Source organism: Eublepharis macularius, chromosome 3 (assembly GCF_028583425.1).
Source record: "Eublepharis macularius isolate TG4126 chromosome 3, MPM_Emac_v1.0, whole genome shotgun sequence".
Classification (NCBI taxonomy): Eukaryota; Metazoa; Chordata; class Lepidosauria; order Squamata; family Eublepharidae; genus Eublepharis; species Eublepharis macularius.
Genome location: NC_072792.1, coordinates 154,620,913 through 154,639,751, shown reverse-complemented (window position 1 = coordinate 154,639,751; position 18,839 = coordinate 154,620,913). Strand labels below are relative to the sequence as shown.

General features: G+C 42.9%; 1 protein-coding gene across 1 annotated transcript in view; it reads right to left on the bottom strand.

Moving 5' to 3' along the window:
• FLT3 (fms related receptor tyrosine kinase 3) overlaps positions 1-18,839 on the bottom strand; it is a 44,346-nt gene that overhangs the window by 23,380 nt on the left and 2,127 nt on the right. Inside the window, exons 3-9 of the mRNA XM_054974442.1 lie at positions 15,179-15,384; positions 14,517-14,632; positions 12,757-12,874; positions 7,435-7,556; positions 6,400-6,539; positions 6,167-6,317; positions 3,430-3,595 (exon numbers count right to left, since the gene is read on the bottom strand). Coding sequence (XP_054830417.1) covers positions 3,430-3,595; positions 6,167-6,317; positions 6,400-6,539; positions 7,435-7,556; positions 12,757-12,874; positions 14,517-14,632; positions 15,179-15,384 — 1,019 coding nt within the window. The remainder of the gene's footprint in view (positions 1-3,429; positions 3,596-6,166; positions 6,318-6,399; positions 6,540-7,434; positions 7,557-12,756; positions 12,875-14,516; positions 14,633-15,178; positions 15,385-18,839) is intronic.

Below are 18,839 nucleotides of genomic sequence, written 5' to 3'. Positions count from 1 at the left end.
AATGGAGGCAGTTTGAAAGTATCCAGACCATTTCATTCCAAAGATATTGCTTTCTGCCCTGAGGCAAACTCTAAAAAATTGGTTCTGAAAATTTTCAGCATGGGTCAATTTGAACCAGAGAAAACTGCCTTTAATGGGGACCTATTGGTTAGTATCTGTGCTGTTACCAACATGCCTCCATTTCTATCCCAGAGAAGTTTTGTAACTAACAAAACTTCTACACACACACAAACACACATACACAGAGAGAGAGAGAGTTTAATCTTTTTAAAGAAATAAGGTGAACAGTTTTCTTAAAGCCTAAGAAGAAGGGCAAGACTAATTACTATGTCAGCATTTGACTTGCTGGAATGTATGTGTGTAAGGCAAATTGTGAAGCCAGATTGAACTGGCTCTGGGCAAATAACTTAAGGAACTTTAAGAGAGAGGGTCAGGATCACATCATCTCTCTTCCTTGCATTTCTGCAGTGTAGGGATTACGCAGAAAGACCATACAGATGATACGCTCATAGGCTGAGTTCAGAAGGTTGGATGAACATGTGGTAGTTTGGGTGAATGAACCAGAGAGAGAAAGAGAGAGTGTATCTGGACAAAAACTCCATCTGTGAGCAGGATCTTTTTGCTGCTGATAATGTACAAGGACTGATAGGCTAGCATTTGAAAACTTAACACCGAATTGTCCCTATCCTGAGACTTTTCAGTTGTCCCTATTCTGAGACTTTCAGTACTGCCACTGAAGAATGTATCATTTATAAAAAGCTGCATTATACTTTCTTAGGAGGAGAAGAAATGTGTATACTATCTTCCAGATAAGATGTGAAAATGGATTTTTCTGCAGTTCATTTGGATCCTATGAGAGGGTCCCCTTTGCAGTGATTAATCATTTGCAGCAGGGATCATGAGATCTATGTGAACAAAAAACAAGAGGAATGTGGGCTGCATCGGGCAAGATCAAGCACAAAAGCGTATAGGATCCAACCCTGTGTTTTTAGATGAGTGTGCATATACAAATGTACAGTATAAATGTCATGAACAGGTTATCAAGCCAGGCTAAATTTGGCTCCAATTTCATCAAAAATTACATTACTTCAATATCACTGAATAAAAACCTTAAGGAAGATATTACATTTTTAAAAAAGAATACTAAAATAAATGTGAAGAGAGATTTTGCATTTTAGTTGCATAACAGTGAAATCCTAAGCAGGTTTACTCCAGCCTAAGCCCATTGATTTCATTGATTTTCATTGTAAACGGCCTCCAAAGGATAACAGCAATTTATTTTAAATCCTGCTGTCAAAAGCAATTCCAGGATAAATAAAAGGTTAAGAAGAAGGTGGGAAACAAAATGATATTAAGAGAAGGGATTTCAGTTTCATGAGACTGTTTCGTTCTGGAGGATCAATCTCATTTGTGCTGAAAACAAAGGAAGGCTTAAACACTGGAATCGATATGCAATGCCTTTGGTTTGCTCTGAAGAAGTGAAAGTCAGGTTGAACACAGAGACATGTTCTATTTTATAAAGAGGGAACAGAAAACTGAAAAGCACTAAGAACATGTTGAAGAAAAAGGGAAGTTGCAGGTGCGGTTTTAAATCAAAGGCCAGAGAAGGGAGAGGAAAGTTCCAGTGGAAATTTACTTTTTACTTGGAATACCACAAAACAAGGTGGTTTCTTGAGCAAAGGAGGACTGGTGTGTGCGTGTGTGTGTGTGTGTGTGTGTGTGTAACTCTTCCCTTCATGATCAAATTGTTCCCTCCGTCGTTTTTCTCCCTAACCAATAAAAGATACAGATCCTGTGTATTCCTGCATAGTTCTACCTTAAGTAAACAGAGATGTACACAGAAAGAGCAGAGACAAAAACAAAAAAGGATTTGAAAGGAGCAAAGCAGAAGTAATAGGTGATATTCTTACTCATACATAAAACAAGGCTGTAAAAACTGCTGGCCACCCTCAGTGTTGATGCATACATCTTCAACATATATGTATTTTAAAATCCTAGCTATTTCTATCCATTCTATGCATAGGTATGAATGGAGCCATGTTTGTTAACCTGTCTGGTTAACAGGCAAAGCAGTTCATTCAAAACACAAAGAGTTTAGCACAAACCTATGCAACATCACACCCTTTCAGCTGAATCAAGTCTACAAGCCACGCAGAATGTCCATCCAAGGCCTCGACCAGCCTGGTTGCCTGCCTGGAACTTCCTGGCATGTGTGCAGGACAGCAACAGGTGGGGTGTTCAAGCGAGAGGGAAGTCTAGACGGTTTTATTTAGGGCTGCTTTTTAATTCACTTTGTTTTTACGTTTATTGGCAGTCCTAAAGTGTGTTTTCAAGCAGTTTTATTCATTTTATGACTGTGTTTTTAGACTGTTTTATCAATTTTATGGCAGTTGTTTTATTTATATTGTAAGCTGCCTTCAGTTCTGCAAGGTTGAAAGGTGGCTAATAAATGTTTTGAATGAATGCATGCATGAGACTGTGGCTCGGACCCTGGGTCAGTGGCAAGGCATCTGCTTTTTGTAGAGTGAGCAAATTATAACAGTTAAGAGTATTAAACTGGAATCTAGGAGACCCAGGTTCGAATCCCCATTCTGGGTGACCTTGGGCCAGCCACTCTCCCTCAGCCTAACCTATTTCAAGGTCATGTGGATAAAATAGAGGACAGCGAGAGCGATATTTCGGGTCCCCAGTAGGGAGAAAAGCAGAGTATAACTATCGAAATAAATAAATAGATGGAGGCAGGTTTAAAAGATGTAGACAGAAGGCTATCGCACTATTCAAACTGATCTGGATCAATACGTATGCTCGTGATACAAAGGTGGAACACTTGGAAAAGCAAAGCCCTTTTTTTAGTGGAAGAAGCACTGGAACCATTCTTTAAATAAATGCCATGCTTTCAGTGTACGAAAACCCACAAGCCAGCACAGAAGCATGATGTACTTTCAAGGTTCGATGTGCATGAATGAACTTACTAGCTTCCTATTATGCTTAAATAAGCAAAGTCAACACTTCTCTCACTATACCTGTGTTTGCAAAGTCATAGAGATTATTGGGTACACTACATGTAATAATCTGGCTGAGATTCACAAGAACTAAACAATTATATCAGGGGGGGCTTTTAATAAGCATATTATGGCAGGATAAAGGACAGGAGACTTGTGAGGAAGAAAAGTCATGTGCGGGCTACATGCTCATGGTGAATTTATGTTTGTTTGTTTATTTACAAAATTGATAACCTTTCTCAAGCATTAATGTAATTGCATTAACCAAAGACCATGACAATATGGATACAAAACAAATGGAGAACAATAATTAATATGTTTACTCAGAAGTAAATCTCACAGGTATCAATGAGACTTAGGCTGCCACCTAAGAACTCTATGCATTCATAATCATAACATTAACAAATGGGGAGGGGAAATTGATTACCTGTAAAGATCTGTATAGGTTTGATTACAAGTAAACGACTTCTGAGAAAAGATCCAAATACATCTGATTGGTGGATAGGCTTTAAGTTTAACTTCAAGGCAAATATTTTCCTTCGTATCAACTTTGAATACTTCCTGTGGATCCACGATATTGATAAACCCCTTATCTGTTCAAAAATATATCAGAGAAGTCAATATTTTAACTAAAGAATGCTGAAATTATGCACACTTTTATTTCCTTATTATAGTTCATCTATTGAAGGGTTGCCAAGATTGCCTTCTGAAACGCAAATATCCGAATGCAAAAAGAGCCCTGGAGGAATCAGAGGGAGGGCCCATCTAGTCTGTAGCAATGGAATTACAAGGGAGTCCAGGGGCCCCTTAAAAACTAACAACATTTATTCCACTCCGGCATAAGTGTCCATGGATTCAAGCTCACTCTACCTTGTCTGGCATCCTACTCCCTATCCTATTTACCCAGATGCTTCTTGGAAGACTCTCACAACAGGGAATTCTCCTAATTTTTCCCTACCTACTGGTATTCTGCAGTATACTACCACTGAAGACCAAGGAGCCATTTATCATCATTAGTAACTGTTGATAGAACCATCCTCCGTGTACTTCTCAAACTCTCTAACCCTCTTTGAAGCCAGGAATCACCATCATCGTCTGAGGTAGAAACGGCATATGTTAATTATGCATTATGTGAAGATGTCTATTGTCTATCCTGAATCAACTGTCATTTGATTTAATTAGATGGAATTCTCTAGCGTTGTGAGAGGGGGGAATCATTTTCTGTACAAATCTTTGTTAATTTTACATAGTCTCAGGGCTTTTTTTCAGCGGGAACGTGGTGGAACGGAGTTCTGGCACCTCTTGAAAATGGTCACATGGCCAGTGGCCCCACCCTCTGATCTACAGACAGAGGGGAGTTTAGAGCGGCGTGGAGGGCAATCTAAACTCCCCTCTGTCTGGAGATCAGGGGGCAGGGCCACCGGCCATGTGACCATTTTCGCCGAGGGTGATTTAAACTTTAAAAAACTCCACCCTTGTTCCAGCTGACCCAAAGTGACATCATTGTGTGGTCCTGAGTTCCACCACTGAGTTCTACCACCTCTTTGCCCAGAAAAAAAGCCCTGGTCTCTCATATAACACACACACACAAAGTCCAAAACTCTTCAGCTTTTTCTCCAAAGTAAGGCAGTTAAGCCCCTTCTGCACTGGGGACATAACTCCTCACTATCCCTGAAGTCAAGCCAAAAGGCATTGAATCAACTTGTCTGGGCCCTTTTGCACCTCTCATGTTTGGTCCACGTGCCCCCCTTTTTGTTATATTTGGGCAGCTCTATTCAGGCTGGTTCTCAGGTTGAGAACTGGGGGTCGGGAGCGGCAACTTTTTAAAAACTTTCTATTCGCAATAGGTGTAGATGGAAATGGGGTGAAATTGACTGGCCCCCTCTATATAGCTAGGAGGTAAAATTGATGGTCAGTCAATTTCAGTCATATACCTCTCTGCAAAAAAAATGAAAAGGGAACTTCCCCCTCCATGCTTTCAAACCAGCTATTCATCAATCCTGCACTGGACTTAACATTAAAAAAAAGGAAAGAGAGGATGGGGGAGATGGAAAGGAGGAGAGAGGGAGTGGCTGGATAGATGAGAGTAGCCAATCACAACGAAATGGGCTGGTAGGGGACAGGAGAGGGGGGAAGAGGGGAGAACACTGAAAAATGGAATATAGAGTGTGCACGGGGAAATAGCAGACCACAAAACGGATTTTTTTTTTAAAAGTCGTGTATATGCACTCACAGAAAAGCCAGAGAAAAACTGCATAATGGCTGGAGTGAATACTCACGTCACGACAGCAAATCTGGTGCAGACGGTCAGGAAAAAAACACTGCAGTATGGGAACTGAACCAGCAAAAGAGACCTGTGCATACTCAGCTTTAATTTTAAATATTACAATTTATCATTAACGTATCACTCTGTAACACAGTTCCATCTTGAATGAAATGAAATCATGCCCTCAAGTCATAAGAAGGCCCGAAATAAAATATACAGCGGATTCTGACTTGCAAGTATTTTGGAATATACACACTTCTCATGATGAGATGTCATCAAGGGAAATGTGATACAAGAGAGCGTTTGGGGCATACTACAATGTAGGTATGGGTGGTGGCAATTCTGAGCTGCACTGAGCAGCCACTGATGAATGGCAACTTAGGGCAGGGGATATAAACATGCTACCATTTGCTACCAAGCAGAAACAGGTGAGCAGACGGATGGGTAGTATGCTTGCAGAACAGCAGAAGGCACAAACACCACCATCACATGTCTGGATGGTAACTGTTTACACAAACTGTAGTTTACCATAGAGAGGAAAAATAACATCATCAGCTGTTTAAAAAAAAGCATGCAGTATTTGAAGACTTGTGATTTCCATCAAAATATCACTTTCTAGAAAATTAATAATCTGTTTCAAAGAATTTGTCCCTGACAAAAGGATGTATGGCTCTTCCCTTTCAGATGAAAGTTCAGGCACTAACAGGTAAAAGATGTAACAGAACTGTATGGGATTTGTAGATCCTTTACTCTGGGAGATACGTTTGCCGGCAAAGTACGGGGGATATTATGCTCCAATTTCAACTTCCTTCAAAGGGAAAACATGATTTCCATTCAGAATGGCACCCGAACTATGTACATGAACATGTCAGCATACTGTAGCTGGCATTTGACTTACCTAAAACTGTAACTAAGGCAGTTCCCTTTGCGTGTATTGTGGACGAGCAGGTATAATTTCCATGACTGTGCTGCCCCACTGACGAAGCGAACGCATACTGAGTTTTAATCATTTGTGCAGTTTTGATGTCTTTTCCTTCAGGTGTTAGGTTCTAATTTTTAAATAAAGGTTAGCATTTAATAAATCATCAAGGCTTTGAATAAGTGTTTATGAGGAAAAGAATCAGTCATTACCTTGTCTAACAGCTTGTTTTCAAAATCCCATATGAATCTAAACTGAAAATTGCTGTAAAGGGCTCGACATCTTAAGAAAAGCGGATCTCCAACTTTAAGAAAGAATTCCTGTAAATAGCTTTCTTTTGTTAAATTTAAATCTGCAATATGAAAATACATCCAATTAAATAAGCAAACCAATAAAAAAGCTTACTGAAATAACAATCAACAATAGGAATGATTACTTAATGCCTTCAATTAGCACGTTCCATAAGCACAAAAGACTTCTCTATATACCCAAGTAGCTTATTATTCAAATGTAGACTACAAAAGGGTCCTCAACTTTGAGAGTCAATGAGTACTTTTGAGAAAAGGTAGTGGCATCGTGCTAAACAACTACAAAGGATGATACAGTTAATAAAGAGTTAATGTTTGGAGGAGAGAATACCTATTTCCTGGTGTCTGGGAAGAAGATGGTTGCTGTAATTGTTGCAGCTAGAGTCTCTAAGCCCAAGTTGCATGATATACAAATAAACTTGTGTTCCTTTACATAAATGGCATAAATGATATAAATAAATACATTCAAGTAGTTGGGATTAGTTATTTGGAGACTTGGAGGTAGGGTTCCCAGGTCCCTATACCCTCCTGGCTGGAGGGGGGGGGACCCAGGACTTACTGGGAGTCAATTCTGTGTGCTCCTGGCAAGGCGTGATGACATCACTTCCAGGAAGTGATGCCATTGTTCTGGCTATTGGCTTGCTCTCGTGCTTCACGCAAGGCTAATCCTGCCCGTTTGGGGCCAAAATTGGCCCCAGAAAAGCTTAGGAGCACACCTGCAGCTGGTGTGTGCTTTTTCAGGTTGTCTGCTGGTGGTGGGCAATCACTGGTGGGGGGGTTTCCACCTCTCACCAATCACCAGTGATTGGTGGGCAACAGGGCTAACCCCTGGGAGTTTCCCCACCACTGGTGGGTGACTGGGAAGCCTACCTGGAGGATCATTATATAACAGGCATAACAAAATAGCTGCTGGGGGGGGCGCAGTTTACAAAAAATTACCTATGGTATAGATTTCAGTGCATACAGTATTCAAATAATTAGTCGCACAGCACCATACATGTGGTTCAAACAGCAACTTATTTTTTGTCAAGTGAAGTTGTACTTCCTGTGTTTTGTGGCACCTATAAAACAAAATCAGGAATTAATATATGTATCTCAAGAGGACCAAAGACTATACTACTGATATTATCAGATTAGTTTTGAACTAAGGAAATGATAAGTACATTTGTTTTAATCAAATGTCCCTAGAAGCACCTTGAGTCAACAGGGCCAGATCTAGGGTTGCTGGCGCCCAGGGCAACCCTCGTCTGACCCCCCCCCCTCACGCGCACAGCACACGCGTGCTCCCGGCGCTGTGTGATGACATCATTTTGGTGACATCATCATGTAGGGTGGAGCAGGGGAGGCAGCATGCGGGGCTGGGAAGCCACTCGTGCCATTCACCTCCTTGCAGGCGAATGGCACGGGCGGCCTCGCAGCCCCCTGTGCTGCCTTTCACCTGCTCCAGAGGATAGAGGGCAGCCAGCTTGCCATGCCCCCCCTGTCCTGGAGGGCAGGCAAAAGGCAGCGCGGGGGGCTGCGAGGCTGCCCGCGCCATTCGCTTGCTCCACAGGACAGGGGGTGCCCGGCTGCTCCCTGTCCTGCGGGGCAGGCGAATGGCACGGGTGGCCGTGCTGCCTTTTGCCTGCTCTGCAGGACAGGGGCGAAAGGTGCGGGCGGCCGCACTGCCTTTTGCCTACCCTGCAGGACAGGGGACACGTGGCAAGCCGGCCGCGCCCTGTCCTGTTGGGCAGGCGAAAGGCAGCGCGGGGGGCTGCAAGGCTGCCCATGCTGCCGCCAGTGTGCTCCGGCAGCTGGCAGCTGCTCCTGGTGCCCCCTCCCTGGCGGCGCCGGGGCAGACTACTCCCCCTGCCCCCCCCTGATCCGGCCCTGTGAGTCAAACAAGTGAGGAAATGCTTTTGGTCTATGGGTCCCCAGTATACATCTTTGACTACCTAGAATCACAGGCAGGACTGCCAAGAGCCACCCTAGAGCCTTAGTCCTAAATTCTCTTAGAGCCCCCACTTGACAAATATTGTATGAAAACAAATCACATGACTTCACCAGCTCAGTGGGCTCCAGGGCAATGTTCCCTCTAAGATGTACAGTGTTGTGAGCCAAAAATCTACTTCATGAGCTGAAACAATAACTTGTATTAAAGTTGTGAGTGCACCTCATTTTTTAAAAAATATATATTTCAATCTACAAACATACAAACTACAAACTAATGTGTATTGTTTCTTGCTTAGAAACAACAGTCATTCATACATGGTTTCTAAATATCAAACAGGATGAGGCAAGAACAGTTTTCAAGGTGACTCAAATCCAGAATATTCACATGCTGCCAGAAATGGACAGGCACTTTGGTATCCCTAGGAGAAACCCTAGGGTCACCAACTTACCACCCTCAAAGTGTGGCCTGGAGTAATCGTGGAATTACATATGAGCAATTTGCACAGTCATTTTGAAAAAGAAACTTTATGTGCACTGGATCTTCAAGCAATTTCCCAATCTGCCCAAGACAATCTTGTGAAGAAAATGCCTAGTTCTGACTTATACAGAAGCCATATTTCTTAGAACTTTGGTCAAGGGGCCTCCTGTTAAATGGTTAAATATATACCTTAATGGTGTATATTTATGGCTGAGTGGTGCCCAGAAATAACATTACTTTAAGCAGAGGTGGATTACCAGTCAAGTGGCAAAAAACCCCCTACAGTTTGTTCATGTTGGCTAAGTTCATAGTTTCCCAAAGCCCCCCTTTAGAGCAAACATTTTCACTGACAAAGATTCAATGCAGCGACCTTGAAATTATACAAATATTATATGAATATTATTACACATATTTATTCATGCCTAGATGTTTATTGTCCGATAAGTGCAACCTTATTTAGTAACTTGCATGGCTGAATTAATCATCACAAATACAATTTTGTCCTACTGGACTAGGCTCCTCATTCAGTTATTAGGTCATAAAAACACGCGTGATGATTTGATTTTCACAAAAAAATTAAAAATTACCTCATCTTCTTTGCATTTCAGCATCAAACATTCATAGTGGCCACTTGGCCACTAGCCTGCTGCCATCTCCTCCTCCTCTGGCTTCCAGTGCTGGGACAGAGGGACTGCTTGGTGGCCCGGCTGGGAGGCCACGAGGGCAGGTGAATGCCTGCTTGCCACCGCCACCTCCACCTCCAGTTCCTGATGCTGGGACGGAGGGACTGCTTGGGGACCGGCTGAGAGGCCGAGAGTGAGGGTGGGCGACCGCCTGCTCACTGCCGCCTTCTCCAGTTCCCGGCACCGGGACGGAGGGACTGCTTGGGGGCCGGCTGAGAGGCCGCGAGTGCGGGTGGGCGACCGCCTTCTCACTGCCGCCTTCTCCAGTTCCCGGCACCGGGACGGAGGGACTGCTTGGGGGCCGGCTGAGAGGCTGCGAGTGCGGGTGGGTGAGCGCCTGCTCACTGCCGCCTTCTCCAGTTCCCGGCACCGGGATGGAGGGACTGTTTGGGGGCCGGCTGAGAGGCCGCGAGTGCGGGTGGGTGAGCACCTGCTCACTGCCGCCTTCTCCAGTTCCCAGCACCGGGACGGGGGGACTGTTTGGGGGCTGGCTGAGAGGCTGCGAGTGCGGGTGGGCGAGCGTCTGCTCACTGCCGCCTTCTCCAGTTCCTGGCACCGGGATGGAGGGACTGCTTGGGGGCCGGCTGAGAGGCCGCAAGTGCGGGTGGGCGAGCGCCTGCTCACTGCTGCCTTCTCCAGTTCCCAGCACCGGGATGGAGGGACTGTTTGGGGGCTGGCTGAGAGGCTGCGAGTGCGGGTGGACAAGCGCCTGCTCACTGCCGCCTTCTCCAGTTCCCGGCACAGGGACGGAGGGACTGTTTGGGGGCCGGCTGAGAGGCCGCGAGTGCGGGTGGGTGAGCACCTGCTCACTGCCGCCTTCTCCAGTTCCCAGCGCCGGGACGGGGGGACTGTTTGGGGGCTGGTTGAGAGGCCACGAGTGCGGGTGGGCGAGCGCCTGCTCACTGCCGCCTTCTCCAGTTCCCGGCACCGGGATGGAGGGACTGTTTGGGGGCTGGCTGAGAGGCCACGAGGGTGCCTGCCCACTGCTGCTACCACCTCCTCCGGCTTCCAGCGCCGGGGCAGAGGGACCATGCGGCGGGTGTGGTGCAGAGGGAATTCCCCCGTGCCAGGGCCAGAGCTACACCAGGCCCTCTGGATGGACCTGCCAAAGGGCAGCGAAAAGGGAAAGTGGGAACCAGGGCAACCCTCTCCTGGCTCTCTTAACGCCCCCCCCCCCGCACACACAGTTCATATTTGTTCACAGGTTCAAACTGGGTTCCCAACTCCAGGGTGGGAAATTCCTGGAGAGTTGGGAGTGGAGTTTTGGGAGGGTGGGCTTTGGAGAGGGGAGGGCCTTCAGTGGTGTATAATGTCATAGTGTCCATCCTGTAAACCAGCCATTTTATCCTGGTCTCTGGAGATAAGTTGTAATTCCTAGAGAAATCTAGGCTCCACCTGGAGGCTGGCAACTCTGTTCAAGTAGGAGTCCAGTGGCATAACAAGATTGTCAAGTGTAAGCTTTCAAGGGTCAAAGCTTCCTTCTTCAGACACTATATCTGAAGAAGGGAGCTTTGACTCTTGAAAGCTTACACTCTGACAATCTTGTTGGTCTCTGAGGTGGCTCTGGACTGAAATCCTGCCATTCTACTGTAGGTCAACACAGCTACCTAGGTTCAAGTATTGCAGATCCCAGTGTGCATTTGGCAAATGTGACTCATCATTCTACACATGTGTTTTAATGAGAGAGAATTCAAAATATGTGATGATTCCGACTGTATTCTGAAGTGGCATGGACCACAGTGAAGTCTACCAAATTATACTGCTGAAGGTGTAGTGAACCAGAATTGCTGTTGCAAGGGGTCGCAGACCGGCTAAGATACTTTTCTTTGACTTTATTTAGTCTGCAAGGCAGCTGACATAAAGATATAAAATGATTCAAGACAAAAATACAAAATTGGGGAAAAAATAAGGGAGGTGACAAGTAAAATGGTGCATTACAGTCTTCAGCTGACATTAAATGATTTTTCAAATGAAACAGTTTTAATTTTGCATGGGAATGAATACAAAGTTGATGCTACATAAGGACACTATTCCACAGCCGAGGCATCACCACTGAAAAGCCCCTGTCCCTGGTAGCCATCTGCCTAACCTCTAAAGACGAGACAACCTGGAAGAAGGCCTCTGCTTATTATCTCAGTATACAGTCAGACCCACAAGACTTTATAGATCAATGTAAGCACTTAGAACAGTACCCAGAGACAAATAGGAATGCAAAGGGGCCACTGGACTTGAATCTTGCTGTTCTGCTGCAGACCAACACAGTGACCCACCTGAAAACAGCAATGCAGGCGGGTGTATAGACAGCGGGGTGGACACATCCCAGTTAATAATCAGGTTGCCAGCCACATTCTGAACCAGGTGGTTTTTAAATAGTATTGAAAAGCAGCCCCATTAATCCCAGTAATCTAATCTGGAGGGTATGGTAACTAATTGCAGATGAGGTACCACCCTCTATGGAAACAGACAATAACTATTCATAAACAACTGAAACATTAAATCAGCAGTGCTATTAACTCCCAAAAGCTCTGTGTGATGTGTATGTGGTTGTAGCTAGGGATAATCAGGGAATTAGGCAGTTCCTGGGGCTGCTTTTGCTACACTATCATGACCCTCATCTGGCACAAGGGTAGCCTCTACCGAGAACTGCCCCCCTGCCAGAAGCAGTCCCACCACACTGAGTAAGAGTCTCCTTTGTGATGGAACAAGATGTACTGGGACATTTTCTGCTGGTCATGCTCCCTTCCATGGACATGCCTCCACCATTCCTAAAACAGACATAGGTCCCTCCTAAGCCAAATCGTACAAGTGCCTGGAAAAGTAAAACAAGTGTTCAAACTAAAGGAGTTTTTAAAAGAGTGGCTTCCAAAGTGTTCAGAACCAGATTCCAACATTTTAAATCTGCATAGGCTATATTTTCTATAAGCACTTGCTAAAACGTGGGTGTCCCCACTATGCTTGCCCATTTTGATTTCACTCGGGAGATGGGTAGGTTGGAACTGCAGGGGATATGTGTGCCTTACTACGGCAGGGGGGGGGGTGAAATCTTCCACTCACACAGCAAGGAAATCACTCACAAATAGGTTTTGCATGCCATCCTCGTTCAGCTGAAAGATGCTCAAAAGCCCAAGCAAAATAAGCATATGGGCCAAAAAACCCCAGGCAACATACCTTTCATTAGGTGTACTGCAAAAGCGCCATTCAATAACTGGTTGAGGGTTGCCTTCTGATATGCAGCTTACAGTTTTTGAACCTTCATTTTTTATAAAATAGGGCTTTCTTGGACTGCCTGTGGAAAAGAAGTTGTGCATGGCCTATTATTTATCTGTGAATGCATGCAGTTGTGTTTGGCATTATAGATGTCCACAAGACTATTAACCATCTTTCCATGTAAGTAAGTGTTCACACCAGCTGTATTTTGATTTCTGACAAACTGAAATCATTGCAGGAGTTTCTACAACATGGCCATGGATGTGAATTAAACTGCAGAGTCACTTGTCATTGGGCATGTACCCTGCTCGTCATCACTGTCCCTCCCATCAGAACCTAAAGGTGGACATTCCAGAAGGGTAGCTGTGTTAGTCTGTACATAGCAGCAAAATAAAACTGGGGCCTATTGGCAGTATAAAGACCAACCAAACTTGCTTAATCTTTAAGGTGCCTCTGGATGCCTCTTTTAAAAGTGGACAGTGATGATCCACTTTGGTACATTTACATCTCATCTTCCAGTTTTTTTCAGCAGAGTATTATTTATCCACATGACAACTGAATCAAGCAGGTGAAGTTGAGAGAAATTTGTTGCCCAGTACCTTGAGTAATATTCTATTTATCTAGAAGGAGGGAAATGCTTGTGGTAAATCTCATGATGATCGCCACTAAGATAGCTTAGGACCAAGGTCAGAAAACGTTACTACGTAGCCCTTTAAGGTCTTAGAGCTGAGAGAAATGGATAAACTGGCAGATAAGATTTATCCAGGAAGGAAATTCTGAATATCTTCAAAACAAAATTTAACGTACTCAGAAAAAAAATCAGCCTGTGAGAAGGAAAGATTTGAGCACACCTTGAACTTCATAAATTGAAGGAAAGATATCTTTGAAAAATCAGATCTGCCACTTTATATAATTGAGGATAACCAATAAATCCTCCTGCCCAACTAGCTGACTCCCTTGCTATTTCTAAGACCAAGCAAACACAGGTGCATATTTAAATTCCTTGTCCCCTCCACTGCTAACATTAAGGAGCAAAATCAAAAAGAGTCCAGTAGCACCTTTAAGACTAACCAATTTTATTTTAGCATAAGCTTTCGAGAATCAAGTTCTCTTCGTCAGATGCCTGATACGAAGAGAACTTGATTCTCGAAAGCTTATGCTAAAATAAAATTGGTTAGTCTTAAAGGTGCTACTGGACTCTTTTTGATTTTGCTACCACAGACTAACACGGCTAACTTCTCTGCATTAAGGAGCAAGATGTGACAGAATATAAATTGATAATTTAAAAAAAAAACCCGACCCCTTAGAAAATTCTGATCAAAGTAGTTCAAAGCATTTCACTGCAAAAGATGAAATACTCATACTTGAAATGAGTGTTGTGAGGAAAACCACACCCATTACCGGAACAGAAAGACAAGGAGGATGGTGAGAAAAATAGGAAACACCAAAGGAGGTACAGCAGGATTTGAGTTCAGTGGCACCTAGAGACCAAAAAGATTTTCAGAGTGTAAACTTTTGAGAGTCAAAGCTCCCTTCTTCAGACATCAAAGGAGGTAGAGTCTACTATGTTTGATCACTTTGAGGATGGCACATGTATATATTCCTACCCTACCATGCTAATACATTTACTTATTTATTTAGAAAAATTTTGTTTCATTTCTTCAGGAAACAGGCCCTTCAAGTTGCTAGCAGTCTGACCCTCTGGCTCCATGAATACTTACTTCTTATAATAAATGTAAATGTTACTGTGTAGTTACAGGTTTTGGTTCTAATTGACAGCATATGCTCTCCAGTTTCTCTCTCTCTGATCTTTGGAAACATCACTGAAATAACATGCCTGTAAGACAGGAAATAAAGCTTCCAGTTTAAGAAGTTCATGTGAAGAAATGGAAAACAGTCCATAACGGTAAGCAAAGCAAAAGCAAGCATAACTTGTGGTCGAGTTGACTAAGTTAACCACCATATTAATTATTCTACAGGTCTTAGCCAGCATAGGGTCTTTTTACTGATGCAATTTTCTGGAATGTTCTCCATGCGTTGTCTGTTAGATGCTTCTGCAGTCACACGGAACTCTCAATGTGGTGACCTTTATCTCATCCTGAGAGGAGGAAAGGAGATCATACTTCTAGAAGCAGAAATATTTGAGAAACTTGTAGCCAGGATCAGATAAATCTCATTCTTACTGTTTTTCTGGTTAAGTGTTTTTACAATAAATTGATAGCTTGTATTATAGGCATTTTAAGAATTATATTTTGGATTATTATTTTTGCGGGCTGTTTATGAGAACCTCAGTTAAAAAGTTAATTACAAATATAATTAATTTACAAATACATGTAAAGTAATCTGAGTATTAAAATATAATTCCATCTATACACTTGCTTACCTGTTATCCAAATCCAGGAAGGAGCTACAGTTCTTCTGACCCTGACTAAAAGTCCAAAGACAAATGATGCTCTCTGAAGTATTTATTGTTACTTTTATTTCGACTTTTTCAAGCACACCGACATCTACAACTTTTGCTGCTTGATAGACATTCTCGGTGCTTTCAGAATTCATGTAACATCCGAGATCTTCAACATTGCCTTGGATCTGCATTGCAGGGAAAAGGGACATGCTTTACCTATAAGGAGATATTTTCTTTCTAGGTGTTAACAAACTCATAGATGTTAAAGACCTCATTTTAAAATCTTCCATTCATGACTCCTTCACCAAACAGTTCATGGAGTTTCACCTACCAAAGTACAAAAGAGTTAAATAAGAATTCTGTGTTCTAATACAACTAGATGTCAAGTTATTCCTCTCACTTGAGAGGGCTCATAATTCACTGAAAGAACAAAAATCTTGCATGCACATCTCATGCATACCATGTTTAATCTGTGAGTTCTTAGTTTACACACACACACACACACACACACACACACACACACACACACACACACACACACACACACACACACACACACACACACGAAGCGGCCGTATAATGAGTCAGACCATTGGTTCTGTCAAGATCAGCACTGCCTGTTCTGATGGGCTGCAGCTCCTTAGTGTCACCTAGATAATGTGCTTTACTTTCTACAGTGGAATAAGCAACATGTTGGTTTAGAAACTTACTGGGTTGGATCCAATCAGGTGAAACAGGGAGGAGAGGGTTCCCTTTGACCACCAACGGGGCTATGTTGGGGATCATGGACAAAAACCATGTGGCACAAGGTCTGGTAGTAAGGAGGGAAACTGGATGAGATTGAATGAAAAAGCTGGCTGGATCCATCCCACTCTGGAGACTAGAAGAACAAGTCTTAGTGGCGTTACTGGCTCCAAACTGGGAAATTCTTGGATATTTGGGGATGAAGCCTGGGAAAGGTGGGGGTTGGGAAGGTCCCTCAGAGGGGTATAATGTCATAGACTTCACCCTCCGAAGTGGCCATTTTCTCCAGAGGAACTGATCACTGTCATCTGTAGATCAATTGTAATTCCGGGAGAGCTCCAGGCCCCACCTGGAGGCTTGGAGATTAACAAAAGAGAGAGGTGCGGAACGAATCAGCAATCAAACTATATAAACCGCACCCTACTAACTAAGTTATATGAATATAACAACCGTTTAATAAAGAACTCTCATAAAGTTAATTAATACAAGCATAATACAAATTCACATCATCTGAGGATAATCATCCATCATAACCCAATTTCAATATATAATTTCTTGTCGTGCTGTGAAAGGCTCAAATATAGTAAAGGTAACTGCTGACGGGTTGCCAGCAGGAACTCCTGTGAAATGTGCTACTAAAGGTGCCTCCTCAACATTCCTCCATATTCAGGAATTTCAGGAATATGGGACATAGAGATACTGATTTTGTATATACTGTATTATATGTAAGCCATAATAAGGAACCCACGGTTGCCCAACGGGACCTTCTGCGACAAGAAGCTTGGTGGACTTTTAAATTACAATCTATGGAACCTAGAGGACTGAACAATACATTGGACTTGGCTGCTTTTTTATGAGGATATGACCAGAAGCACTAGCACTTTAAATAATACAATTGACTGAGAGCAATTTGATGATTGTAAGTGATATATAACATCTGAGACGCGTTTAGGAGATTGCTGACACCACTGAGCGGATTGCCACTTTGCACTTTAACGTTTTGAAAAATGTATTGAGCTGCTACTAGTAAGTATTTGCAATAGTAATTTTAGCAGGGTATATTGATAGGTATTAGAAATGGGCCGTCGTCACACGGGCTTTTATTTAGCGCTAAAATGGCGCTATTTCCCAGCAAACACCCACCTTATTCCAACACTGTAGCGATTTTCTCTCTTCTGCTTTGTGCTTGATAGTCGCGCTATTTTGTGCCTCAGTGTGAATGCCTCACATCGATGTATTTCGCCTCGCAACGTCCTATGCCCTCCCTTCAATCCCAGAATCCATTTCTTCCTGCGACTCCCCTTTTTTAATTTTATTATGTCCTTATAACGCCATAACGACATAACACAATGCAAACTTTCTGCTAAAGTAAAAATGACTCAATCGCCATGGCAGAGCCTTCAGCGATGGGGATCACATCAGACAGGGAGTTTTCTGCGGGCAAAGGGCTATTTATATAATTTCAAAGCTGGAAAAACAAAAGGGTCATAATGTTTTGCTCTAACGGAATGCTTATATGCTGTTATTCCGTTATATCAGAATTAAACGCCAGAATAATAAAAAAAGGGGGGGGAGCTGCTTCTGTGCGGTTAGAGAGAACAACAGAGTGCTTCTGTGTGGACAGCTGGTGGCGCGAAGAGCCGTTAGGTGACCCAAAGAAACGTTACTGTGCCGATAACAGGTAGGACGCTATATGCTGTAAATTTAACGGAAGAGATGCCCGTGTGACGACGGCCATGGTTTGAGAGTGTATTTATGTGGCTTTTTTATCTTACAGTATTTATTGAAATACCATCCATCAAAACTGTTTGTGAGTATGTAGTAGTGTAATTATATGGGTATTATTGTGCATTGTATATGAATTCTAAAAATTATTTTTGTATGTATTTTACAGAAGTAACTGCTTTGATAAAGGGATTCCGGAACGGGAGTTCCTGCTGGCAACCCGTCAGCAGTTACCTTTACTATATTTGAGCCTTTCACAGCACGACAAGAAATTATATATTGAAATTGGGTTATGATGGATGATTATCCTCAGATGATGTGAATTTGTATTATGCTTGTATTAATTAACTTTATGAGAGTTCTTTATTAAACGGTTGTTATATTCATATAACTTAGTTAGTAGTGTGCGGTTTATATAGTTTGGTTCCCACCTGGAGGCTGGCAACCCTAAATCTTATGAATTTTCTTTGTTTTAATGAACTACAAATAAATTTCATGGGCAAAAATCACAGAAAGCTTTTAAAAGAAGGCCTGTAACAGTACTGCCCAGGCGGGCTGACTGGTCCTTTGCATGGCTGGTAATAATTCAGTGGCATATCAAGTGTGTCAGTCCGTCCTTCCCAGGGCCATCCTAAGCAGCATTACATCCTCCTAAACCCATTGATTTTGGTGGACTTAGAAGGGGGTGGCTATGCTTAGAATGGCACCATAAATTAATCTGAGCATGCATCAGAGAATTTGGAATCAGCAGGTTAAATTGGGAAGGGGATAAGGTAGGTCTGTTAATTGTTATTAGCTATGATCGCTCAATGGAAATTAATTTTCAGAGGTTGTATATTATACCTGAAATAACCAAAAGTGGAGGATAAAATCAGGGAATGATTATTGTGTGCTGGTTGTGAGGTTCAAGATTGCCGGATACTCTTTCACTTTTCTCTGACCTCATGTAACCCAGATTGTTGCATTATTTTCTTAAATTTCTTCCTTCCTAAAATAGATACTAGAATCAAAATATTGCATGGTTTTAGGGGAACAGGACCAGTAAATAATAGTACAGTCCTAAGTAGAGATATGCCATTCTAAGCCCGTTGACATCAATGAACTTAGAAGGGTGTAATGCTTCTTACGATGGCAGTGTTACTCATCTCAGGATGAGAACAAAGATTAAGAA